At 44.9% G+C, this 27,668-nt stretch overlaps 1 protein-coding gene across 1 annotated transcript in view; it reads left to right on the top strand.

Annotated features, from left to right (window-relative positions):
• Positions 1-27,668, top strand: part of Slc12a8 (solute carrier family 12 member 8) — a 125,026-nt gene that overhangs the window by 66,708 nt on the left and 30,650 nt on the right. The window contains exons 5-8 of the mRNA XM_042668725.1: positions 5,805-5,918; positions 19,162-19,249; positions 20,139-20,226; positions 27,088-27,234. Coding sequence (XP_042524659.1) covers positions 5,805-5,918; positions 19,162-19,249; positions 20,139-20,226; positions 27,088-27,234 — 437 coding nt within the window. The remainder of the gene's footprint in view (positions 1-5,804; positions 5,919-19,161; positions 19,250-20,138; positions 20,227-27,087; positions 27,235-27,668) is intronic.

Here is a 27,668-nt window from a genome sequence, read left to right as displayed (position 1 = left end):
CCAGCCCCGTGACCTGGTTTTTCCAGCAGTGGAACCAGAAGCCCCACTGAGGCAAAGAGACATTTTGAGATCAAGAAACAAGCGTTAGCCTGGGGATATAGTTCAAGGGTGGAGCTCTTGCCTAGCACCCAAGCACCACAAAACAAAAACAAAACAAAACCCTCTGGGATAAATTACAGATAGTATGGTGGGTGGAAAACTTTGAATTCAGCTATATCCTCTCAGCTCAGCATTTCACAAGCTAGGATCCTGCCTGTCCTCCCCTGATAGAGCCCCACAAAGCACTTGTCAGGTCTGGGGGTGTTTCCTGGACTAAAGGGGATGTGCACCATGGAGTCTTTGTGAAAAGGCTGGTACAGGGGCCTTTGGCCATCTCCTGGAGAGAAAGGCTTGGCCCTCAGCCCAGGTAGAGGCCGTGGTGAACGAAGCCAGGTCTGGCATTGGAAGAGTGTCACATAAAGAAACGAAACCTCATTGTCTGCCCTCTTAGCTGCATGGTGGTTGTGAGGGTCAGCGATGACCATGTTAGGCCCTCTTACATAGTAAACAGTTGTCAGCTTGCCCTACAATGTCATTGGTTCCTGTGTACCATCCAATCTTATTGCCTGGGTAAGAACTGAAGTATGACAGTGTCATTGGCTGTGTCCCTCCTGGAGCTGCCATCTACTCTGAGGTGGAGCCCTATCAGTGATGTTGTAGGTGCCCTCAGGACCTGCAGAGACAGCCCCTGGCCTAGCAGCGCTGAGCCTTGGGGTCCATTCCCTACCAGAGGTTTCACAGATGTGGGAGCCCGGAGATGGGCATGCAGTGTAGTATATTCAGGGACAAGGCCACAGCTTGCTGACTCTCAAATAGAGTCACAACTGAAAGAATTAGAACCTTTGGTCTGGACATCAGGGATAAGGAGTCACTACAAGAAGTCTTGGAAGATGCTTTGTGTCTCAGTCCTGCCAGTGACTCCATACCACACCTCAGCTATTACCAGACAATCAGAGGCTGCACTGCCTAAGCTCAGAGTCTTGGGACATGGGAGTGACCAACAGATGTGTGGGGAGGGGTGGGGGGGGGACCAGTGGAGCAAGCCTCTTTGGGAGTTGGTTTAGGATTGGGAATCTGAGCTGGGGGTAAGGATGGGAGGTACAAGTCCTAAAGGCCTGGGAATAAGGAGAGAGAAATGAGGCCAGCCCCAGGAGATCCTCCCATCTATGGGGAAGTAGCTGATGAGACAGTTGGGCCACTAGGTTTCAGGGCCCTGCCTGAAGGGGCTTGATCAAAACAGTTATAAAAGCTGGTGGGCTGGGAAGGTGGCTCAGTGGTAGAGTGCTTGCCTTGCATGCATGAGGCCCTGGATTTGATTCCTCAACACCATCTCAGCAGAAAAAGCTGGAAGTGGTGCTGTGACTCAAGTGATAGAGCGCTAGTCTTGAGCTGAAGAGCTGAGGGTCAGTGCCCAGGCCCAGAGTTCAGGCCCTACGACTGGACCCCCCCCAAAAAAAAAAAGCAAACACAGACAAAAGAACCCAGTTATAAAATATCTCCCGAGGTTCCAGAGTGATCACTACAGAGTCAGTTCCTTTTTTGTTTGGTTGATATTTTGGTTTTGATTTTATTTGTACTTTCTTGCTTATGTTTTTCTCACAAAGCACTCACATCATTCTGGGAAGTAGGGAGAATGCAAATGGAAAGAAAATAGAAAAGAAAGGAGATACTTATATATGGAGATGCTCACTAGAGACAGTAGCTTTCAGTTATAGGATCTGTTATTGGGTTTTCTTAAAAGGTACTTAAAAATAACTAAGTGATGCTCATTTGAAATGTGGAAATTTGTACAAATAAAAGAAAAAAGAATTTCCAGGATTATGGGATATACTTGTAATTCCAGGACTTGGGAGGCTGAGGTAGAAGGGCTGAACATTCAAGGCCAACATAAGCTACATAGCAAAATCTTGTCTTAAAAAAAAGAATGAAAAAGCCCATAATTATTTTTACAGACAAAGTCAGAATTAGTATTTTGATATGTTTCCTTCTGTACTTTTCTTGAATGTGTAAATGAAAACTTTTTTGTATTTAAACTGTAACTGTTAGCTGGTTTCTTACTTAACATATAGCTGTTTTCTATGATACTAAACATCTCTATAAATACTTAAATCTATAAATTCCTAAAACACCAAGCTGGGTGCTGGTGACTCAGGCCTGCAATCCTAGCTCTTCAGGAGGCTGAAATCTGGGGATCATGGTTCGAAGCCAGTCTGGGCAGGAAAGTCTGTGAGACTTATCTCCAGTTAACTAGCAGAAAGCCAGAAGTGGTAGAGGGCTACTCTTAAGCGCAAAAGCTAGAGGACTATGCTCAGAGTACCAGCACCAATACTGGCACACAAACATACAAAAGACTAAAATACCTCAGTTCCAGGTTTGCTAGAGTGTTTGCTACGCCTGTGAGAGTAGAGGTGAATGTGTTTGTGAGTGCATCATTGAGTGTGTTCATGCATGTTGTGCTAGGGATGTACCACTGTGTGCCTGTGTGTCTGTGTTTGCTAATGAGCACCTCGCTGTAAGTTGGCACTGGAATGTTGGCTTATGCATATTGTCAGAGTTGCATTTCTCCTTGGCCCTGCAGAAGAGGGATGGAGACTGGCCCCTTTTTAGACTCATCCCCTAATCCTGTGGGTCCAGTGGAGAGATAAGGTAAAGAAAGGGCTTCCCAGCACCCTGATGGGTCTGGAATCTCTCTAAACCTCCCACCAATCTCTCTAAACCCACCCTCCCCGTGTCAGGGCAGCCTTTGGGCTGTGGAAGTAAGTGGGGTCTGATGAGGTGTTTATGTGATGCAGGCCGGCCGGAGCCCACAGCCCTCATTCAGCTGTGCTTTCAGACCTGGTCCTCATTCCAGCTTGGCTACGCTGAGTTCCAAGGCAGGCTGGGCTGGTTTTCTCCTTAGAAAGACTAGTCAGTGGGGTCAGCCAGCGGATACGCTAAAGTTAACTTAGCTGTTATTGCTTTTTTGTTAATGAGGGGAAGACCAGCTGCAAAGGGGCCAAACCATTCAGAAATGTGGTGTGCTACTTGGGACTTGAATTCTGTAGCCAGGCCAAAAAATAAAAAGCAATCGACAATAACTTTTAAAGTCCTGACTACTTCTCAAGCCCCCTTGTGCTTCACTGCGCTTTCATTTTATTATTATTTTTTGTGTGGAAAATATTTTTCCTATGAAGTTATGACCCTGGAAGCTGGGAGGAGTGTAGCCAGCTTACTGGGTCTGAGTTCCAAGAGCTAGGGGGTGTGGAGGGAGCTGTGTGGAGGGTGGAGGACCAGGCTCACAGAAGGTTCTGGCTCTCGGGGTGCTGGTGGAGTGATGGCTGGAGATCCATCCTGTGTGACTGTGGGGTTTGAAGGGAAAGGAGCAGAAGCTGGCTTCTCCTGAACTACAATTCATAGGAACAAAGCAACTCATTCTCAGATGAGATTGAAAGGCAGAACTGAATGTCCTGGGTATTCCTGAGCCAAGAGCATGTGACTCGTCTTCACATTTCATGGTCTGCCAGCAAGTTCGCAGATACTGTTCAAAGTGACTCCTTCAACAAACCAGCAAGCTGCTCAGGGGATTAAAGCCACTTGAAAGACTCTGTTAAGGTCCAAGTCCAAATATGTGTAAAATGCTTGGAAGAATTCAGGTCTGAGATAATTCTGCTACAAAGTTAGTCTGTGAACAAATCTAATGGAAAGCAGGGAGGTGGGATATGTCCATCAGCTGAAAGATCAGAATCTTTTCAATATGATACCTACACAGGTTACAAACACATTGTTACATAGATGTGTAAGTTGAGGAGAGACCTTATGTGCATCATGTTAATACAAGAGCATAGAGGAGATTTGATCCTAATCAGGGAGAGGTTGTGAAGACCAAAGGAATGAACATCTGAGCTGTGCCTCAAGAGTGAGACTTGTGTGTGTGTGTGTGTGTGTGTGTGTGTGTGTGTGTGTGTGTGTATGCACACATGCATGTGCCAGCCAGTGCTGGGGTTTGAACTCAGGGACTGGGCACTCTCTTTAACTTTTTCTCTGAAGGTTGGTACTTTACGACTTGAGCCACAATTCCACTTTGGACTTCTTTGGTTTCACAAACATCTTTGCTCGGACTAGCTTCAAACCATAATCCTCTTATTTCAGCCTCTTGTGTAGCTAGGATCACAGGCATGAGCCACTAGCCCCTGGCTAAGAGACAATTGTGTGTGTGCACACGTTCATCCATGTTCGTGCATGTGACACGGCTGGGGCTTAACTCAGGGCCTGGAAACTGCCCCTGAGCTTCTTTTGCTCAAGGTTAGCACTCTACCACTTGAGTCACAGCACCACTTCTGGCTTTTTGTGAGTAGTTTGTTGGACAAAGGAGTCTCGCGGCCTTTGCTGCCTGTGCTGGCTTTGAACCCTGATTCTCAAATCTCAGCCTCCTGAATAGATAGGATTACAAGTATGAGCCACCAGTGTCCCACTAGTGAGACAGTTTTGGTGCTCAGAGAGCAAGGTCTGGTGGGCAGGGGACTTGGCTCAAGCAGAGGTGCAGGATGGGTATTTGTGGTCCTCTGGGAAGAGGAGCTGTGGAAGAGTAGAGGTGAGAATGAAGAAGACAAAGCAGGCTGCTGGCAGGTCTGTGAGAGGTTGATATTCATGGAGTTTGGACTTTATTTTATTTTGTTTTGTTTTGTTTTTGGGTCCAGTCGTGGGGCCTGAACTCTGGGTCTGGGCGCTGTCCCTCAGCTCTTCAGCTCAAGGCTAGTTCTCTACCACTTGAGCCACAGAGCCACTTCTGGCTTTTTCTGCTTATGTGGTGCTGAGGAATCGAACCCAGGGCCTCATGCATGCAAGGCAAGTACTCTACCGCTGAGCCACCTTCCCAGCCCTTGGACTTTATTTTGTTTTTTTTTGTTTTTGTTTTTGTTTTGTTTTGTTTTTTTTAAATTTTATTTTATTTTATTTGAGAACATACTGTACAGAGGGGTTACAATTACATGGTCAGGATAATGCATACATTTCTTACCAAGCATTGCAGCCTCCTCCTTTGTTTACCCTTCACCTCCCTTCCCAGCCTCCCCCCTCCCCCCCACCCAATCATACCCCCCCTCCCCCCCCCTCCGACATTGGACTTTATTTTGTAACTCACAGGTATCATGGTAGATTTTGGAGCAGGAAAGTAACTTGAAAATACCAATTTTGTTTCAGTGAAAGGCAATCGCTTAAATATGTGCTCACTGAAAGGCACTGCAGCTATAATGAATGAAGTCTAGAAAAGAAAAATGAAGCTTCCCCTTCCTAGAAATAGATCTCTAACACTTAAAGGTAGATATGTCTAACCTATAGGTGTGGATACCCAAAAGTCAACCCTTGTAGATAGACAGTTCCCTCCCCTTCGTAATCCTTGCTCCTCCTCTCATTTGCTTCTGAGACATACATTGTACCTCTTAATATATATAGTATTGTGTGAGCCAGTACTGAGACTTGAACTCAGGGCCTGGGTGTTATTCCTTACCTTTTTTCACTCAAAGCTGGTGCTCTACCACATGAGCCACAGTTTCACTTTGGACTTTTTTTGGTACCAAATTGGAGATAAGAGTCTCATGGGCCTTCCTGCCTAGGCTAGTTTTGAACTGTGATCTTCAGATCTCAGCCTCCTGAGTAGCTAGGGTGATAAACACACACAATCAACTTCTAGCTCCTCTTAATATTTTAAGCAATATGAATCAGTACTGTAGTGTGGTGACACCTGTGTGTATTTCACTCAGCTCATCTGCTCTCCCTTCTTCTTTCAGAACACGGTTTTATTGGCTATTCCCCCGAACTGCTACAGGACAACACCCTGCCAGACTACAGTCCCGGGGAGTCTTTTTCCACTGTGTTTGGGGTGTTCTTCCCAGCAGCTACTGGTATGGTAACTTGGATTGTCTTATACCCCTTCATTAGGGGCATAAATGCTTGTTTCCCCAATTCAGTGTCATTTCTGGCCTGCATATGCTTTTAGGATATAGATCTGACTTCAGGGCTAGCATACACTTTGAGTAAAAATCTATTTGTTTTCACAGTATTTTATTTGTTCATAATTCTTATAGGTCCCCATGTGATTTGATCCTCCTTGCCCCTTACATTTACACATTGCTAAGTCTTGGCCAAATTAACAGAGGGGCCATATTTCTCTTAAGACTGAGCAAGATAATTTCCTCAGCAGGACAAGCTGCCTTCCTCATATCAGGAAAGAGATTTGGAAACTCCCCTTCCAATTCTCCTCCATCACATCTTCTCTCAAGGGCAAAGAAAGTCTTTTCTTTTCTTGCTGTACTGGATACAGGCCAAACCATGGTCGCAAGGGCAGTGGATGAGTTCCTTTACCCTATTCTTCTCCACTTCCCTGACAGGCTACAGAGAAGCCTTCCAACACAGAGCTCCCTAGGAGTGCTCATTCCCAGGCCTAAAAAGCAGTAAGTTGGCATGGCTTCAGGTAATTCGTAGAAACACATTTGTTAGGGACTAGGTCCTTAGCTCAAAGCTGGTACTCTCCCGCTTGAGCCACACTTCCAGTTCTGACTTTTGCTGATTAATCAGAGATAAGAGTCTCTTGTCTACCTAGGCTGGACAGCAATCCTCAGATCCCAGCTTCCTGAGTAGTTGGAATCACAGGTGTGCATCACTAATGCCTGGCAAACACATCACTCTTGATCCTGAGAATGTAGCTGAGTCACCTCCTTGTCTTCTATCCTTATTTTCTCTGCTTTACATATGCCATGTCCCTATTCATTACCCTCTCCCCAAATAGGAGAAGCTGCTAGGATATCTAAGGTGAGAAAGCTTGTCCATACAAGTATGGGCAAGGATGTGGAGAAATTGGTAGTCAGACCACTGCCAGCTGGGCACTTGTGGCTCATGCTTGTAATCCTAGCTACTCAGGAGGTGGAAATCTGAGGATCAGAAATCTGAGGATCAGTGATTGGAGGATTGTGGTCCAAAACCAGCCTAGGGAGGAAAGACCATGAGACTCCTATCTCCAATTAACCACAAGAAAAACTGGAAGTGGAGCTGTGGCTCAAAGTGATAGAGTACTAGCCTTGAGCAAAAGAGTTCAGGAACATTACCCAGGCCCTGAGTTCATGCCCCATGGCTGACAAAAAAAAAAATGTGGGGCTGGGAAGGTGGCTCAGTGGTAGAGCGCTTGCCTTGCATGCTCGAGGCCCTGGGTTCGATTCCTCAGCACCACATAAGCAAAAAGAAAAAAGCCGGAAGTGGCGCTGTGGCTCAAGTGGTAGAATGCTAGCGTTGAGCTGAAGAGCTGAGGGACAGCGCCCAGGCCCAGAGTTCAGGCCCCACGACCGGACCCAAAAAAAAAATGTAAGATGGTGCTGCCATTTTGGAAAACAATTTAGTATTTTCATAAAAATTAGACATATAGGGCTTGGAAGATGGCTCAGTGGTAGAGTGCTTGCCTTGCATGAATGAGGCCCTGGGTTCGATTCCTCAGCACCACATAAAAAAGCCAGTAGTGGTGCTGTGGCTCAAGTGGTAGAGAACTAGCCTTGAGCTGAAGAGCTGAGGGACAGTGCCCAGGCCCAGAGTTCAGGCCCCACAACCGACCAAAAAAAAAAATTAGACATATAGGGCTGGGAATGTGGCTTAGTGGTAACTCTACCACTTGCCTTGCACGTATGAAGTCTTCAGTTCGATTCTTTAGTACCACATAAACCGAAATAAATACAATTATAAAAAACAATTAGACATATACCCAGCTGGGCTACTCCTGGTTATTTCCTACAAAGAATTGAAAGCATGTGTTTATGTGAAGATCTGTATGGGGAAACTCAAAGCAGTTTAATTTGTTACACTGCCTACCGAGTGAACACAGTAAAAATATAATAAATTTAAAAATAAAAAAGAAGTGCTGGGCATTGGTGGCTCATGCTTATGATCCTCATTACTCAGAAGGCTAAATTCTGAAGATGGCATTTCCAAGCCAGCCTGGGCAGAAAAGTCTGTGAGACTCTTATCTCTAATAAACTACTCAGAAAAAGCAGGAAGTGGCTCTGTGACTTAAGTGGTAGAGTGCTAGCTTTGAGCACAAAGAGGCTCAGGGACAGTGTCCAGGTCCTGAGTTCAAGCCCCAGAACTGGCAAAAAAAAAAAGAAGCCAGGTGCTTGTGGCTAACGTCTGTAATCCAGACTATTCAGGATTCTGAGCCTTGTGGATTATAGTTTGAAGCCAGCTTGGACAGAAAAGTCCATGAGACTCCTATCTCCAATTAAACAACCTTCCTCCCCTAAAAAAACAAAACAAAACTGGAAGTATGGATTTAGCTTGAATGATAGAGTATCAGTGCTCAGGCCCTGAATTCAAGCTCCAGAACTGGTGCATGCATGCATGCACACACACACACACACACACACACACACACACACACACACACACACACACACACACACACACACACACACACACCCATAGCATTCTGATGTTAGTTATATTTCAACAAAACAGACAAAATGAAAAAAAAATCAGTTGTCCTCAGTCTCAGCTTTCCCTCTAGCAAAAAGCCCCTTTCTCTCCTTTTCTCTTTTGTTCTTTCTTTTTTTCCTTCTTTTGTTCCTCCCTCCCTCCCTCTCTCCCTTCCTTTCTTCCTTCTTTCGTTCCCTCCCTCCCTCCTTCCCTTCTTTCTTTCATTCTTTCTTGTTTGCTTGCTTTCTTGCTGACTTTCCACCAATTAAGTCATGCCTTTCTCTCCTTTTTCTCCTTTTCACAATGGAATAAAGGTCCCTGTCTCTCTTTCCCACTGCCTATACACCGGTGTCCATTGCCAGTGAAATAGATCTTCCAGGGTCATTGGTGACCTGCATATACTGAATTCCATGAGCAATTTTGATTTTACACTTGATTTGATTTCTCCATTCTTCTTTGCCTCTCTTGTCTGTTATGGAGTAGCAACCTCCAAACTCCCCGCCCTCACCTACCTGTATGGCTCTATTCTCTCCTACCCATCCTTTTGATGATGAGATTTTGCAAGGTTACTCCTGGTCTCTTCTTTATCTGATTTTTTTTTAGCCCTGAAAATGCTTCCCAGCCTTTCTTCAGTATCTCTCTTGCAATACATTAATGGAACAGATGTTCAAGGGGCTCCTGGCCATGGTTGCCTGGCCCTGAGAGGAGTCTCTGCCAAGGAAGCACCCTGGGCTGAGATATCAGGGGTAGGTTGTCCTTGGTACCCCAAGAGGTTGTCTCAGTAACATGACCCTGATGTGTCCATAGTTTATGCCTCTGCAGGTCCCAAGTCTTGGTAAGAGAGGGTGTCCTAGTCTTTTGGGGAGGGCAGGGAGGTAGAGGCTTGGAAATGGTACTTAGCAGCCCAGAGTTGGTGGTGGATTAACTTTGAGATCAGTTAGTCCATCAGAAGCCAGAGCTGGTGCCTGCTAGGCAAGTGCTCTACCACTGAGCTACACTCTAAGCCTCTTGGAGATACTGTCTTGTAAATCATTATTCCTTCTTGATAATCATACTCAAAACCACATAGGCACCGGAAATTCTGCTTCAATGAGCAGCATCTTTGTATTTTCTTTGAGAATTATAGCTACCTAAGATTTCTAGTCACGATTTATATTCTGTGGTTTAAGTTATGCAAGCATTTTGTAAGTAGTCCAGATAGAAAATGGGACTGTTGAATAGATTGTCAAATGCAAAGCTTCCTTAGTCCATCCTTCCTAGCAGATGGGTTTTTCTGTTCTTTCTTTTCCTCCAACTAGGTTGTGAAGCACTGATCTGAGTTTGTTTTGCTAACTGGGATGGAGGGGGCCTAGAGATACTTATGAAGCCCTTGATAAAGGTCACACAACTAACTAGCAAGTAGAGCTAGGTCATCACCCTCTTGTGGAGGGTTGCCTGCCCCTGATTCTCTGTTATTCGGGGGAGGGGAGAGAGGGCAATGTAAATGCAATAGGCAGAATGAATGGGTTGTACCACTTATTTTTCCCTTGGCAGATGTTCTGTGAAGCTATGAAAAGCTTGGATGATTGGCAGTTTCCATGGCAATGGTTTTGCTAAGGATTAGCTGTGAGTGAGTCATGGCTGGGGCTCCCTCCAACATCATGCTCTTCTGGAACAGGAGAAGCTCCAGGAAGTAGAGAGGGAAGCAGAGCCTGAAGAACAAACTCTTACACTACCTCACATATTTTATCCCCAGAGCAGGCAGTTTCCAAAGAGGAGCTGAAGGTGAGGTGTTGGTGGCCCGTATGTCTTCCTTCACTTCACGGGGCTCTACCATACCCTGTGGTGTCTGCAGGGTTAGGGTTGGTGGTGGTTTGGCACGGTCTCTGCATTTGCTTTGCTTCTCAAAGCACTCTCCTTCTCCAAGCTCCCACCTCAGACTTTGCCTAAAAAAAAATAAGTATCTCTCCCTTTAGAGGTTTCCCTAAACACCCCTCAAATACAGCTACTTTAGAGAACCAGGAACACAATTCATGGAGAAACTAGGAAATGGAAACTCACTGAGAAAAATACCAGTTGTGTGAAGTCACATAACTCTTGTCCCCAGATCTTGAATTTTTACTGGAAGGATTAAGAACCCTTTGGCCACAATCAGCACTTGGGGCCTGTGGTCGACCACACCCAGCATAACAACTTTGGTAAGGAAACCAACAGCTTTTACCAAAATATCCTCAACCATTTTCCTTGTCCTAAAACCCTGCTCGTTCTATCTTTCTTTTCTTGTTCCCTTTCCTTTCCTTTCTTTCTTTTGGGCCTGAGCTCAGGGCCTGGGTGCTGTTCCTCAGTGCTTCAGCTCAAGGCTAGCGCTTTATCACTTGAACACAGTGCCATTTCTGGCTTTTTCTGCTTATGTGGTGCTGAGGAATCGAACCCAGGGCCTCATGCATGCAAGGCAAGCACTCTACCACTAAGCCACTTTCCCCTCTCAAACCCTGCTATTTCTATAATGCCTTTGATCTCTAAAGCTTGACTCCCTCCCACTGCTTATGAAGGCATGCTGGGAAACTCTGGGAGGAGGCTGGGCCCCTTGGATTGGCTCTCTGCCTAAAAGATCCTCTGCCCTCCCACATCACAATCCATGCTCAGAATCAGGATGAACTGAAGTCACTCACCTCCTCCACCCAGGCCAAGAGTGCCCACCCCACCCACCATCCTATTCCTCCTCCTCCAGACAGTCTCCTCCCAAGTTCTGGGCCCAATGAGAAAAATAACACTCACTTACTGAACCAGAATGGACACCCCAAGTTTAATGCATAGAGAGACCAAGAAAGAATAACTGGAAGATGGCAGACTCTGATGGGCTTGTTGACAGGAACAGGAGAAAAGAAAGAATCTTTATTATATGTACTTTTTATAATCTTATTTACGTAATTATAGTTTTATCAAAATTATCATAAATATCTATAACTGTTATAATAATCTATCATGTTGGGCATTGTGATGATCACCTTTTATATCATCTTTCTTTTAATCTTCAGAAGAAAACTATCAGAAGAAAGTATGCTTAGTCCATTTTATGCTGCTATCACAAAATACCTAGGACTGAGTCATTTATAAAATGTAGAAGCTTATTTGGCTATGGCTCGGGAGGATAGGAAGTCTCAAAGTATGATGCATGACACCAGGTGAGGGCCTCCTTGCTACATGGAAAGCTTCACATGTAGAGATAAGGCAAGCATGCAAGCTTGGGTGTCCTTTTCCTTTCCCGTCTCTTCCCTTTCTTTCTCTTTTTCTCTCCTTCCTCTCTTTATTTCCTTTCTCTCTTTCTTTGTATATAGTCTAGGCTGGTCTTGAGCTCAAAATCCTCTTTTCTTAACTCTTGAGCACTGAGATTATAGGCCACCACCACCATGCCTAGCTAGGCAGTTGGGGTTGTTTGTGCACACGTGTGTGTGTGTGTGTGTGTGTGTGTGTGTGTGTGTGTGTGTGTGCATGCGTGCGCGTATGGTATTGGGGACCAAACCCAAAGCCTTGTTGATGACAGGCAAGTTCTCTTCCCTGAGCCATGTCCCAGCTCTCAGTTCTTGTAAAGTCACTAATGCCATCATCATGGGTACTCAGCCTAGTGACTTCAGCTATTTTTAATTATTTCTCACATACTCTACCTCTGAATACCATTAACATGAGGTTTTGATTTGGATTTAAATTTCCAACACACTAGGTCATATTCCAACATAACATCTGCCAGGAAGCTAATGAAGTCTAGACTTCAAGCCCCCACTTGTGGGAGCACCTTCTAAGCCCTGATTCTAATTTCACGCTCATAATCTTTTTGTTGTTGTTGTTGTTGTTGGTCGTGGGGCTTGAACTTGGCTTAGGCGTTGTCCCTGAGCTCATTGGAGAGGATACCTGACACTTGGTGTCTGAGGCACCCCAACCAGAAGCCAGCAAACCTTGCTGGAGTCCTGGCATTTGAAAGTGCCACTATTTGATACTGATTCTCCCAGCAGAATCCCTACAAGGAAATGGAGGACTGACCAGTCTGCCTCCACCAAGAACCAGAGAGGAAGATTTCTATAGCAGTGGCTAAGGAGATCAGCCAGTAAGCCAGTGTGGGGAAGAGGTGGGGTCTGGACAGGCAGGTTTCAGGCTCCATTAAAAAGTGTTCATTAAAGAAACAAAAGCAAACAAAATTTTAAAATGCTGGGCTCCAGTGGCTCACACCTGTAATCTTAGCTATTCAAGAGGTTGAGACCTGAGGGTCTCAATTTGAAGCCAGCCTGGGCAGGAAAGTATGGAGACTCCAATTAACCACCCAAAACTCCAAAAGTGGAGCTTTGGCTCAAAAGGTAGAGCACTAGTTTTAAGCACAAAATCTCAGAGACAGTGCCCAGGCCCTGAGTTCAAGCCTCAGGACCAGCACCAAAAAGCAAAACAAAACAAAAATTGTTCATGTCACTAGATTCTGGTGGCTCTTACCTGTATATAGGAACCTATGCATGGAAGAATGACCTACAATAATCAGTCCCCAAAAGGGCTGGAGGTGTAGCCCTGTAGTAGAGTGTCTGACTAGCAAGCATAATAAGGCCCAGTCCCCAGTCCCTCTGGAAAAAATAGTGCTCATTGTCAAATAAGTTTTAGTAAACTGTGCTGTATTTCTCTTGTTAATATATTGTAGATACTAGTAAATTTGGTAGGAAAAACCTGGCAATCTTTTATTTTTTTGTTTCAAAGTTTGGTTAGTATTTATCATTTATTAGGCACTTTACCTTTTCAACAAAGACTGAAACAAAACAATGAATAAAGCAAAGAAATGCTACAAACATTGCTTTGATGTGATAGCATTAAAGATATTGAAGCCAATCATAATTGTCTACAATAATCCCATGAACTAATATTATTCATCATTTGCAGTTGAGAAACTGAGGCTTGGAAGTGTTACATAGCCAACTTTACAAAATGAGTAAGTGACAGACTCAGGATTCTACCAATTTGAAGTCTGAAGTTCAATAGCCAAATCCTTGTGTGGCACAGCCCTTCAGAGCTCCCCACCCTTTCCCTGCAGAGTTACAGAGCTTGTCACCAAATGCAGATTCTGACTCATAAGTGGGACCTAGGACTCTGCATTTCTGACAAGCTCCCAAGCAGTGCTGATGCTGCTGGCCTTCAAACTACAGATTAGGGGGTTGCTTATTTCCCCTCTTGTAGCCTTCTTGAACCTTTTTTTTTTTTTTGGCCAGTCCTGAGTCTTGAACTATGGGTGCTGTTCCTAAGCTCCTTTTGCTCAAGGCTAGCTTTCTACCCCTGGAGCCACAGCACCATTTCCAGCTTTTTCTGTAATTTAATTGGAGATAAGAGTCTCACAGATTTCCTTGTCTGGGTTGGCTTCAAACTGCAGTCCATAGGTCTCAGTCTCCTGAGTAGCAAGGATTACAAACATGAGCCACCAGCATCTGGAGAACCTTTTTGTTTTGTGTTTATTTTTATTTTTATTATTATCTTTACGTAATAGTACAAAGAAGTTCATAAATACAATGTGTCTTTACCATTGTTACCCTTTTCAACATTCTTATCCACCCCTCCCAACCCTTATTTGCCCTCACTTTTCTTAATTTTGTAGGATATACATTGAGTTTTTTAGTACATTCTCACCTCTTCTCTTCATTTGTCTGGCAATCTTATTTAATCAAAGCTTTCTCAACCTTCAGTTGTGGGACATTAAAAATTATAATATTTATAAGACATTTGGATATGGAATCTGTACTACTGTACCAAGTATAGATCAAGCTCTGACATTAACAATGACATTTTCAAATTGCACTGGAAGCAGAAAGAAAGCGAAGAATCTTCTGTAACATTTGACAACGAAGAATCTTCTGTAACAGTTGACAACAATGGGCAAAAAAAACACACTGAATCAAAATAATTTCTCTAGATCTAGCTGCCAAGCAAGACATTTATAATTAACTCCCAGCAAGTAGAGAACATCTGCCTAAGAATTGTGCAGAAATACAAGGATAAAAATCTGTAAGTGGCAGCCAGGATGTGCAAGCCTGCCCACCAAATGCATGCTTTGCCAGCAGAAACACAGGTGTCTATGCTGGCTCCCTAGGCCTTACCCCTCAGCCTTCTCTCTGGAGCAAGGGTTGTTCCCAGGTCCTTGTCTGTGGTCTTTCCGGTCCAATTCTGACCATCTGTTTTGTGTCTCTTCCTCAGTCCTGAAGCTGCTCTGTGGGGAGATGGTCCATTCTCCTCCCACTGTCCCAGAAAGCCAGCAAGAGTCCTGGGAGCAAGGTGTGGGGAAATGCAAGGGTGTTTGTGATGGATTCAGAATCTCACACTTTGAGAGAAGCAACAAATTATGTTGTTGTTTTGAATGCACAATGTACGCGCAGTTGTAAGAAACGATACAAGAATTCTCATATGAGTTTTACCGCATTTCTGAGCCCCAGTGGCTCAGAACATCTTGCAAAGCATAGATGGATAGTAACATGGGGAACATACAGAACATGTGGTAAGTGCAAAGACCTAGTACCAAGCTGACTCTAGCCTGCCCTCCCCTCCCAGCCCTTTCTACTATTGTTCTCAGTACTAATGTCAAGATAAAGTTCTTATTTTTTATTGTTATTATAAAGGTGATGTACAGAGGGGTTACAGGTGTGTAAGTCAGGTAAACAATACATTTCTTTTTGGACAATGTCACTCCTCTCACTGTCTCCCAGTGTTTCCCTCCTGTCCCCATCCACAAGTTATTTATTTATTTTGCCACTCCTGGGGCTTGAACTCTGGGACTGAGCACTATCACCAAGCTTCTTTTTGCTCAAGACCAACACTCTACCACTTGAGCCACAGTGCCACTTCCAGCTTTTTTTTTTTTCCTGTTTATGTGGTGCTGAGGAATTGAACCCAAGGCTCCATGTAAGCACTCTACCACTAAGCCACATTCCCAGCCCTCCACCCATAAGTTGTATAGTTCATTTTCAACATAGTGTCTAGTGAGTACCATTGATGCATTTTTTAGTTGTTTTTTAATGTGTAAAATATGTTTAACTAGGACTGCTTCAGTCACTGTCCTATTTTATTTTATTATTTCTGTTGTGCCAGTACTGGGGCTTTAATTCAGGATCAACTTTTTCACTCAAGGGTAGTAGTACTCTACCATTGAGCCACAGCTCCATTTCCAGGTGTGTGTGTGTGTGTGTGTGTGTGTGTGTGTGTGTCTGTGTGTGTGTGTGTGTGTGTGTGTGTGTGTGATTAATTGGAGGTAGCCTCACTGAGTTTTCTTCCTGGGCTGGCTTCAAGCCATCATCCTCAGATCTCAGCCTCCTGAGTAACTAGGATTACAGGCATGAGCAATTGGCACCACCTGCCACTGTCTTCAATTTAAATGTTCATAATCATTTTTCTTCTGGTACTGGGAATACATAATCCTTTTATATTTCAAACATTTCAGAAAAATTCTGGTACTGGGAATACATAATCTTTTATATTTCAGTTTTTAGGGCAATAGCAGGAAAGCTATAGAAAGTTGATTATCAGTAGGTGAGTGGAGCGAATCCCATGAAAAATGTTCAACTTTAAGGGAACATAGTTATTCACCCACACACCCACTGTACTTTCTTCTCAAATACTGTCTCATGGTTTCAAGTCAACAGTCTTTGAAATGCTGAAGACCAACAACCCATTCCAGATTATTAGAAATTTCTATGCTCTTCTTAGTAAACACTTAGAAACTCAACTCCCTCCTTCCCACCCCCCATTCCCCAGTCCTGGAGTTTGAACACAAGGCCTGGGCTCTGTACCTGAGCTTATCTGTGTTCAGGCTAGTGCTTTACCACTTGTCACAGCACTACTTCTGGCTTTTTCTGAGTAGTTTATTGGAGATGAGAGTCTCTCAGACTTTCTGGTGATCATGAAGCATGATCCTCAGCATCCCTAGTAGCTAGGATTACAGGCGTGAGCCACTGGTGCCCAGCAAAACTCAACTTTTTGTTGTAACTGGTATATAAATATTTGCTAATGATTTCCTCAACAAATTTAATGGCTAGATCAAAAGACATTTCTTGCTGGGCACCAGTGGCTCATGTCTGTAATCCTAGCTACTCAGGAGGCTGAGATCTGAGGACTGAGGTTCAAAGCCAGCCCGGGCAGGCAAGCCTGTGGGAATCTTATCTCCAATAAACCACTAGAAAACTGAAAGTGGTGCTGTTGCTCAAGTGGTAGAGCACTAGCCTTGAGCTAGCCAGGCCCAGAGTTCAAGCCCCATGACTGACAAAAAGAAAAAAGACATTTCTTGAATTGTCTTTCAAGTTTTCTTTTTTGTTTTTTGGTCCATTGTGAGGCCTGAACTCTGGGCCTCAGCTCTTCAGCTCAAGGTGAGTGCTCTCCCACTTGAGCCACAGCACCACTTCTGTCTTTTTCTGCTTATGTGGTACTGAGGAATCGAACCCAGGGCCTCATGCATGCAAGGCAAGCACTCTACCACTGAGCCACCTTCTCAGCCCCTTTCAAGTTTTCTTATTGGACTAACTGAAGCTTGTAACATTACATCCATTAAATCTTTGGAAGAGAAAGATTATATTTTTGTTTTCCACATTACTATGATGAAGATTTTATTTTTTTCTTTTTCTTCTTTTAACTTCCGAATATCAGTTAATTGTGGGCTGACTTTTAACATGGTCAAGGTAAATAATATTCCTGTTCTGCTTCTCTATTTCTGTAAATCCATTTCAGACATTAAAACCAATAAACTTTAAGGTTGTTCCCTGAAAAAAAAAAAGTAGTGAGCTAGAATTCCTCCTTTACTGTGATGCCTATGTGCTTATTATGGCATTTAGGTCACATAGTCAAATGAATTGTTTGTTTTTGTGTCACTGTGGTTTGAACTCAGGGCCTCCAGCTCACTAGGTTGGCACTGTACCACTTGATCCATTGGGCTATACTTCCCAGTCAGCTTCTGGCTGGTTATTTTGTACATGGAGTCTTACAGATTTCTTTTTCTCTTGCTAGCCTTGAACTTTGACCCTCCAGATCTTAGCCTACTGAATCATGAACTATAGACCAGTGCCTTGCTAACAAAGAACTTAGAAAAATATTATTTTCTTACATTCCAAAATGATTATTGCAGAAAATAATCAAGTAATAAAAACAGATCTGTTCTTCTATCACCTAGAAATAACATTGTTAACATTTTAGAATATGTTCTAGCTCTTCTTTATTTGCTTTCAGAGTTGTTGGGTTTTTTTTTTGAAACAGTGGGATCGTACCATATGTTCTATTTTCTAATAGAATTCCTAAAACTAAACAATGACTTTGAATATCTTCCCTTGTCACAGCAATTCCCTGGCAATATTTGAGATCTGCTGTTTATTGAATGACATATCATCATGTACATAGCCAAGCCTCCTTTTTTTTTTTTTTTGGTCTGGTCGTGGGGCCTGAACTCTGGGCCTGGGCACTGTCCCTCAGCTCTTCAGCTCAAGGCTAGTGCTCTACCACTTGACCCACAGTGCCACTTCCAGCTTTTTTTTTATTTTCTGCTTATGTGGTGCTGAGGAATCGAACCCAGGGCTTCATGCATGCAAGGCAAGCACTCTACCACTGAGCCACCTTCCTAGCCCGCCAAGCCTCCTTTTTAAAAAAAATGATATTAAGTCATTTGTAATTTTCACTACTCTAAGCAGGTACTTACAAACATGTTGGCCTAAGTCTCTACCCAGATCTTAAGTGTTAACTTTGAATAAAATCCTAGTGGTGGGATCACTGCAGGCCCTAGTCTTGTTCCATCATTTAAGCAGTCAGACTGTAACTTTGTGGTACTAAAGGTTTACTTCTTTCTCTTTCACCTCCCTTAACAGAATTATCCGAGTTCAGGCAGACCAGGCTTGAATCCTAGCTTTGCCACTTACTGATTGCAGGACTACTGGCTTTAATAAGGCCTTTTGAGAACTTTTCTATAAAATAGGGAAATAACCTGGCCCCCTTTTCTAGCTCCATGGCCAATGGCATTGATGGCCAGAACTTCTGTGGGCAGGGACCTCATTCCACCTCAGAGCACCTCCTCCTTCACTTGGGTGTGTAGGGAAGAGAGGGCTCTATCTCTCCCCACCAGCCTTGCTGCTAGTCCCTCACCAAGATGGCTACATTCATTTTCAGTAGTGCTCTTGGGGACTAGAGGTGATAGTGAAAAGGAGATTGTGGCACAGTGTTGATAGCAACTGGATTGCCTTTTAGAGTTTTGTTAGCTCAGGAACCCTGAACATTGTCCCTGATCCTGGCTTTGGATGGCACCTGGCCCTAAGGACCCTTGAACCCCAGTGTAATCAGTAGGCAACAGAGACCAGGGAATCTGCTGAGCAGAAGGTGCCGGCTTCTTGCTGATGCTGAATCATTCCAGCATTTTGTCCCAGTCCAGCAAGCAGAGCTCTACAGGCCTTATTGGGACCTTTGTGTGGCTTGTCATTCCCCTCACCCTGAATTCTTTGCACTGGGTGATAAGATGCTTTTATAGTTGTTAAAGCTTTACCCAACCCACAAAGGTCCCTTTCAGCGTCATGCAGCTATCTCCCCAGCTGCCAGGTCTATTTTCAGAGTTGGGATGGGAGGGCCTACTGTGGTATAGCTTCCTGAAGAGGGCCGGCAGGCAAGCAATGGTGGCCCTGGTGATTGACAGCGTATCTTGCCTCACTCTGTCCCCATCTGGGTGTCTTCCAGGAGTCATGGCCGGCTTCAACATGGGAGGTGACCTCAGGGAGCCTGCTGCCAGCATCCCCCTGGGCTCCCTAGCAGCTGTTGGCATCTCGTGAGTTCCCCGCCAAGGCAATCAACGGGCGCTGGAGAGTGGAGAGAAAAAACCCCAGGCAAAAGCGAGGATTGCCCCTATTGTTCCAAGAGAGCCCGACTGTGACCAATCTATTTCACATTCTGATCCTCCTTTTAATACTCGGTGGGCTGGAAAATTCACGTCTGGTGGGTTCAGACATTGCCCTTTCACACTCCTTGCCTGGGAATGCTACTAGGAAGAAGGGGAGGAGGGCCATGAGTGCACATCGCAGGCCCAGGCCTTTCTTTCCTTTTTCCCCTCAGCCTCCCACCCAGTCCCTGTGCTTTCTTCATCCTTCTTTTGAACTTGGGGATTTTTGTTTTATTAACCAGTGAGTTTCCAGGATCACTGGCAGCATGGAGGTGAAGAGTTTTGCAGTCAGACAGATCAAGGTTCGAATCCAGGGGGTCCATTTGGCCCATCCTGTCACTGCCCAGATGGGAATGGGGAACCCTCAGAACCATGTGACTTACTCATGGTTACCGGGCAGCTTGGGGACACAGCCAGGCCACTGCTCTGCCTTTTCCCACTTGGCTTCCCTCTGTGAGCTGTGATTCAGAGTCCAGTAGGTCTCTGAAGCCCCGGAAGATGAAGTAGTCCTGCTGGTGTGAGGCTGTAGGCCACCGTGGCCTGAGTCTTGGCAACTTAGAGGCCAAATGGGCCTCCCACTTCCCCTTTGTGTATTTTTCTTCCTTAACCTAAGAAACAAAAAACATAGATAAATAATACAAAAAGTACCCTCCTAGGCTGCTGGAAAGGGTTTGTGGTTGGCCTTCCGATTTCATTTTGAGACAGGGTCCCATAGGAAACCCAAGGCTGAGTAGGACAGGGCTGGGGTAGCAGCTCTGATCTCTGTTGAGCCCTGCAGGTGGTTTCTCTACATCATCTTCACCTTCTTGCTTGGTGCCACCTGCACCCGTGAGGCCCTTCGCTCTGACTTCCTCATAGCCCAAAAGGTGGGTATCCCTGTCCTGTGCTACCCCAAAGGCTCCATCTGCCAAGGTCATTTATTCCTTCCCACTAACAAATGGCCGCCTCTCCCCTTGCGGTCTTGTCTAGAGTCCGTGTCGTCCCGAGTCCAGGACTGAAGTTTGGGGGTAAGGGAGCGGGGCTGGCAGAAATATAGAAAACGTACAGCTTCAGCTTATGGATCACTAGAAACAGGGCATATATCCAGAAAGGCACACAAATGCAAGTGCTAGGTGACAGCGACACCCCTTCCCATGGGAAATCAGGGCAGAGGCAGAAGAATCTGGTCACCTTGAGTTCCTACTTCCACAGCTCTTCGTGGCTGCTTCCTCTACCATGAACAGAAAGTGCAGTGTCCGCTGCTCACAAGAAGCAAGTGAGGAATGGGGAAGAGGTTGATGGGGCAGAGAAGGGGCGGGACAGTGGGAGAAGGAGAGGCAGAGCCAGCTTTCCCATGAATCCCAGTGACTCTGTATTTATACTACTCAGGGCAATGCATGATGCCAGGAGATTGGAGTATTCCTTATGTTTCTGAGCTGCCTTTGCAGAATGGAGGTCATGTGGCATCAAGGACATTTATTTGGCATCACTTGAACCCAAAAGAACAAAATTTCTGGACTTTTTTCTGAAAATGCCCCCCTCCCTCCACCCCAAATCCCTAACTTCTTTCAAGTTCCCAGAGGAAAAGCGGGCCCTGAGAGGCCCATCCTTTTCTTAGAACTTTGGTGGGTTAGGGCATTTTTCTTGCTATAACTCCTGAGGACTGCTGTTGATCTGTTTGGAAAAGAGTATCATTTATTTGCTCTTGTGCTGATGCCTGCAAATCTGCCTTGCTGCTTGTCACCAAGATTAGAGCAGGCTGGTGCAGGAGACTTTTTACACACAAGTTGGGGCTTGGCATCCACACAAGCACAGGTTTCTTTTTAGGGTGTGTAGACACCAGGTAAAGGTGACATTTGTTCTCAGGAGGGAGAAAGCTGAAACCCGTGCCCCAGCTCCCTTAGGCAGTGAGGTCCAGCTGCTTTCAGGAAAAGAATCTGTACCTGTTGTGTCCATCTACACACATGCACGCACCGTGAGGTTCTTTCCCAAGGTCCTTTTCTCTGAGGGCTGCCTGAGAGGAATGGAAGGCCGCAGGGGGCAGCGGGAGTGAGAAGGATAAAGAAGGATCTTGAAGAATCACGTCACAAGGAGGACTGCTTACTATTCATCTGTGCCTTGTGCTGGCTAGTTCCTCCCACTTTATAGCTGCACCTGTCTAGTGGCTCCTTTCAACTGTTAGAGACTCTGATATAGATAAACAAAAAAGAAAAAGAAAAAAGACAGCTTATCCCTCATGAGGAGGCTCCTCTTCCCTCTCCCTTCTTCTTTGCAAGGAAAACTCAGTGTGGGAGGGCAGGCAGCTTTGTATCAAGGAAGGCCATGATAGCCAAGGGTAAAAACATCTCCAGAAGTAGGACATTAGAGCTTTTGTGGGGAGAAATCCCACACTGAGTAATATAAATACAGACAGAGGGAGCCTTCTTCAGAATGCCACCTGTCCCAGACAGACCTGGCCACTGGGGAGCATTCTCTAAACTAGCATTCTCTAGCCATAACCTGTGGGAACTGACATAATTATGCACACACTCAAGTGAAGGGTAGATAGAGAGGTTGTGGAAAGGATGAGTGACTATTTTCTGGAATAAATGACTATAAGGCCTAGAAAGAAAAAATGTGCCAGTTCTGGGTTCTCAGTAGTAAGCTTACTGATAAGTACATGGATAGAGCTGGATCAAAAAATCATCACACCCTGCTGTTCTGCTGCCCCACTGGCTATTCTGCCAAGGGCCACCAGGATCTTTCCCTCTGACCAAATCTCCATTCCTCCTCCTGAATGTTCCTCTTGGGGTCTGACTCAACTGCAGATGCAGGCAGTCAATTGGGCTAGGCATGCCTGACTTGACTTATAGAACTACAGCCTCTAGAGCTGGAAGAGGCAAAGGAAGCTACCACCTAAATGTGGTTTAACAGTTTTTCAGCGCTTAAAATTGAATTCAGGCCTTGTACATACTAGACAAGCATTCTACCACTGAGGTGTATCCCTAACTCAGTGTGTAAGTGTATGTGTGTGTGTGTGTTTGTGCACATAGAGCCCAGAGTCTCATGCATGGTAGGCAAGCACTCTACCACTAAGCCGCACGCATAGCCCCTGTATGATTTTAATAAACCACTTAGTTCAGGTTCACTGCTTAGCCCATCTCTGAGCTTTCTTGGGCCCAGAAGAAGCAAGGCTACATCTGTTTGGGTGCCATGACCTTTACCATGACCTTCACAGAAGCCAGGCAGCCTCCATCCTGCTCTTCATATGCTGATTCGCATAAGCTCCTCAACACTGTTTTTCTTCTCTCCCTTCTCCTGTCTCCACTCTCTGTCTCCTTTTCATTGCTAGCCGCCTTGGATTCCATTCCATAGATCCGCACCTGGTCAGTTAATCTGTTTCTTGTTATATTTCCTGAACCTTCACTCGCCTATTTTTGTTTGGTTCCCAACCCATAGTTTCTCCCAGAAGTTTCTTCTTATTTTTTATCCTTACCTCAGTAGAGCTTTTTCTGTGTTTCAATCTTACTAATGTTATCTTTACCCTGTTGCAGTGACTCTGGGGTAGCCTATCTGACACATAGTAGGTGCTTTTAAAACTTACCACTTCTGTTCACTTCTTATGAAGATACTCTGACAGATAGAGACATTTATTTGAGGGACACATTCCCTTGTGTCAGATCTGCCCTGTTTCATTGACTAGAAAAGTAGAAGATGCTAATATTATTTAGTGATAGAGTAATTACATAAAGAACAGTTTTAGTAAGAATTAAATAGGTCAAATATTGTCTCAAAATAAACTTGTACACAGACTAGGGAATAAATGGATCTTTATTACTAATCCAAAAGACTGAGTATCTCAGGAGCCCCGGGACATGCAAACTAGCAGGATAAAACAAAGGAAAGGAAACAAACATCCCTAAAGTGTCTCTGTTAAAATTGGGAAATCCCCAGGAGTATGTGCTAGTCCTTCCCGGACTTCATCGTGGTGATTTCATGCATCTGAGAGGGACTTTGAAAGCCCACAATGCAGCTGTGCATGGGGAGGGACAGACAGGGCAGAGGTCCGAGAGCTCCCACTCCTCTGCTTGGCTCCTGCCACCAGCCTAGCACAGTGTCAGGGGCACAGGGCTGCCTCTCAGGAGGCAAAGTAGTCTTTGCTTCTTTTTCCATTGAGAAGTAGAAGCTGACAGAACGCTAAGGTGCTGGCTGCTCAGTGGTGTAAGGAGGGTGTTGGGAAAAACAAAAACATGTCTCTGTGGAAATGTGAATGGGGAGGTTGGGAAGTATTGAGGCATTGCCTCATTCATACTCCTGGGCTTGGGAGGGTTGGGGATGTCCTTCCCCAGCAATATCCAGGGACCACAGGAATTAGATGAGAACCAGTCCCTTGCCAGTATTTGCTGAGCAAGCCCTTCAAGAGAAGGAAGCAATCTGGGCACAGGTGGCTCACACCTGTAATCCCAGCAATTTAGGAGGCTGAGATCTGAGGACTGCAGTTCTAAACTAGCCTGGGAAGAAAAGTCCATGAGACTTTTATCTCCAGCTAAGCACCAAAAAACTGGAAGGAGAGCTGTGGCTCAAAGTGGTAGAGTGCTACTCTTGAGCAGAAAAGCTCAAGGACAGCTTCCAGGCCCTGAGTTCAAGCCCCATGACTGACAAGGAGGGAAGGGGGCAGAGAGGGAAGAAAAGAAAAAGGAAGTAGCCCATGGTGATGGAGTTCCTCCGTGTACTCAAATTAGATGCCGAAAAAAAATACCATGAGCAAGATATATACATATATATATATATATATATATATATACATATATACATATGTGTGTATATGTATATATTTGTTTTCATTAATAATTACTTGGGGGGGAAAGCAAGTAGTCTAGTTTGCACCATATAAAATGTTGGGGAGATAGCTATCTACCACAAGTGTACAATACCATCTCATTTTTTTTTTTATTTTTGAGAACTGTTGACACATGTCTGCTCAGATAAATTCTCACTTTTCCCTCCACTAGCCTAGTTAGCAAGTTTTCAGTATGATTCAAATGAGGAAATGACTGGGGTCTTGGGAGGCCTGGGAGCACGTCTGCGTGCTTTATTGCTGTCTCTGTGATGCCTGGCCTTGTGTGCTTGCTTGCTTGCTTGCTTGCTTTCTTTCTTTCTTTCTTTCTTTCTTTCTTTCTTTCTTTCTTTCTTTCTTTCTTTCTTTCTTTCTTTCTTTCTTTCTTTCTTTCTTTCTTTCTTTCCTCCTTCCTTCTTTCCTTCTTTCTTTCTCTTTCTTTCTTTCTTTCTTTTTTGGAGAGATATTTTCTGAACAGTGATCCTGACAGATACAGTCAAATTATTCTAGTGATCATTCATGAGCCAGGAAGAAGATCTAGCTAGGGGCTTGTGTTCCGTGCATGTTTGACATAGATCTGATGCATTGCTGAGGAGACAAATCAAAAGAAAATGAGCGAGGAGAACCTCCATCAGGAAGGGCATGATTGACAAAGCTGAAAGTTTCCTCTAACCTGTCTGTTATAGTTGGGCAAATGAGTGCTTGGAACACACAATTCTGGCCACTGTGCCTACAGTGTGGTACCAATAATGGGGAACACAGACAGGCTTCCCCATGGGGAGGGGTGAGCTCTGGCTCAGCCTGCAGGAGCTGCATAGAGAGCAGCATGGATCCTTGGCAGGTTGACACCCAGGAAGAATGGTTCTGCCCTCTCTTATTCTGTCTGTGGTGCCTGGGAGTCAAATGGGTCACAGATTCTCTTCACTCATTCATCTGTTCATTTGTCATTTATATCTGTAGTGGGTACCAAGAACTCTAAATACTTGCTGAAATTAAACCTGCAAGTTGATAGAGGAACAGTGTGATCAGTATTATCCTAACTTCAGGTGGGGGTGCTGGGGACACCATAGGTTCGAGGGTGATCAAGGGTGGTGTCATGGCAGAGATAAGGTTCATGGTGAGTCTTTTTTTTTTTTTTTGGTCAGTAGTTGGACTTGAACTCTGGGTCTGGGCGCTATCCCTCAGCTCTTCAGCTAAAGGCTAGCACTCTACTACTTGAGCCACAGCAACACTTTCGATTTTCTGAGTGGTTTATTGGAGATAAGAGTCTGACTGACTTTTCCTGCCCAGGCTAACTTTGAACTGTGATCCTCAGATCTCAGCCTCCCGAGTAGCTAGAATTACAGGCACCCGGCATCATGCTGAGTTTTGATTTCCAATTAGGAACTGAATAGACAATGAATAGATTAAAGAGTTTAGACAAAGAGTTCCAGCAGGTCTGTGTATCAGACCTAAGGGAGCTGTAAGTGTGCTTGTAGCCTGGACACTGGGATCAGAGTTTAGAGCCATCATTCTGGCAGGGGCCTAGGATGTGATGGAGGAAGGTGCATGGATTCAGGATGCCACTTGGCATTGAGGTTGGCTGATGGTTCCCGGTGGGTTCCTAGCCCCTTGGCCTCACCTAGGAGCTTGCTGAAGATCCACTTTCTCAGCCCTTCCACAAATCTGCTGAATCCAAAATGCTAAGGGTAGGACCCAGAAAGCTGTCTTGAGAAGCCCCGTAAATAAGTCTGGTGTCAGTTCAATTTAAGAACTGCTATGGGGCTGGGAAGGTGGCTCAGTGGTAGACTGCGTGCCTGCAAGCATGAGGCCCTGGGTTTGATTCCTCAGCACCACATAAGCAGAAAAAGCTGGAAGTGGTACCGTGGCTCAAGTGGTAGAGTGCTAGCCTTGTGCTGAAGAGCTGAGGGACAGTGCCTAGGCCCAGAGTTCAAACCCATGACAGACAAAAAACCAAAACAAAACAAAACTGCTATGTAGACCAAAGAAGACGTGGTAGTGGACTAACCTAAATAGTGGAATGACATGGAGGAGGGAATAGTAAATCTTGTCCAGAGTGTATTCTAAAGGAGGTCATATATAAATATGTGGGGTATGGGTGAGTGGGTACTAGGAGAGTAGAAAGGGTTAGAAACATGGTCTTACTAGGAAAAGGGGTGCAGACCCGTAATCTCAGCACACAAAGGACCGAAGTGGGATGATCTCAAATTTTAGGCTAGCTAGGGTTATATTCAGACCCTGTCTAAACCAACAAACAAAAATAAAGAAAACAAGGTTGGCCTTGCATGGTAGCTCACACCTGTAACCCTAGCTACTCAGGAAGTTGAGATCTGAAGAGCGTGGATCAAGGCCAGCCCAGGCAGAAAAAGTCCCTGTGAGACTCTTTATCTCCAATTAGCTACTCAAAGGCTGGAAGTGGCACTGTGGTAGAGTACTAGCCTTGAGCAAAAGGGCTCAGTGACAGCACCCAGGCTCTGAGTTCAAGCCCCATGACAGATAAAACAAAAAACAAGGTTGATTATTGAGTAATTGTGTTATCAGCCTTCAATCACTACAATAAACTTCCCAAGGCAATTAATTTATAGAGTAAGGTTTTCTTTTGGCTTAAAGCTTTAGGGATTTCAGTCCACAATTGGGTAGAATCATTTGCATCCCATAGGGATGCCAAAGGGAAATGACTAGAAGTATGGTAGAGCAAAATTGCTCTATTATGTCCCCCAGGAAGCAAAAGAAAGAGAGAGAATGGGTGGGAAATCCTATAATCCCCATTGAAGCCACATCCCCAATAACCTGAAGACCTCCCCCTAGATTCCAGCTCCTAAAGGTCTCACCCCAATAAAGCATCCCTTGGGACCAAACCTTTAACACATGAGGATCTGAGGAACAGTTAGGGTTCAGGCTATAGCAATGATGAATCTGCTTTTTCACATAGGTATCCTTGGTGGGCTTCCTGTTCCTTTTGGGCTTGTACATCTCATCCCTGGCCTCCTGTATGGGGGGACTCTATGGGGCCCCCCGGATCCTGCAGTGCATTGCCCAGGAGAAAGTGATTCCTGCACTTGCCGGTCTGGGGCAAGGGGTGAGTGACCAAGTATCTATCTATCTATCTATCTATCTATCTATCATCCATCTATTTAGAAACCTAAGATCCTTTCTGATTAAAGCCTCTGGTCCAGCACTCTGGATATAGGACAAAGGGAAGTACAGAGGTGATTTTTTTGTAGCCCCTCCATCCCTTGACTAGCTTAGGCCAGGGGTTGGGGTGGGGGGCTGAGGGATTAGATGAAGCTAGCTTCGGAATGGGAGTGTTTTGGACCCTGAGCAACAGTGAAATGGAGAGCTCCATCCTTTAACAAAGACATATTCAGGATCATCTGAGTTTATCATAGAGTAAAGACTCTCTGGCCCTCCCAGCTCTAACTTCCCCTCTAGGCTCACTGTGCCTGGCAGGGTGCTATTTAATGGTTTTCCCCACTCTGGCTCCAGGCTCCGTGTGAACTAGCACCTCAGTGA

Source organism: Dipodomys spectabilis, unplaced genomic scaffold, assembly GCF_019054845.1.
Source record: "Dipodomys spectabilis isolate Male_0828 unplaced genomic scaffold, ASM1905484v1 ptg000017l, whole genome shotgun sequence".
NCBI classification, from domain to species: domain Eukaryota; kingdom Metazoa; phylum Chordata; class Mammalia; order Rodentia; family Heteromyidae; genus Dipodomys; species Dipodomys spectabilis.
The sequence above is the reverse complement of the archived record's forward strand: the minus strand, read 5'-3'. Positions and strand labels throughout refer to the sequence as shown.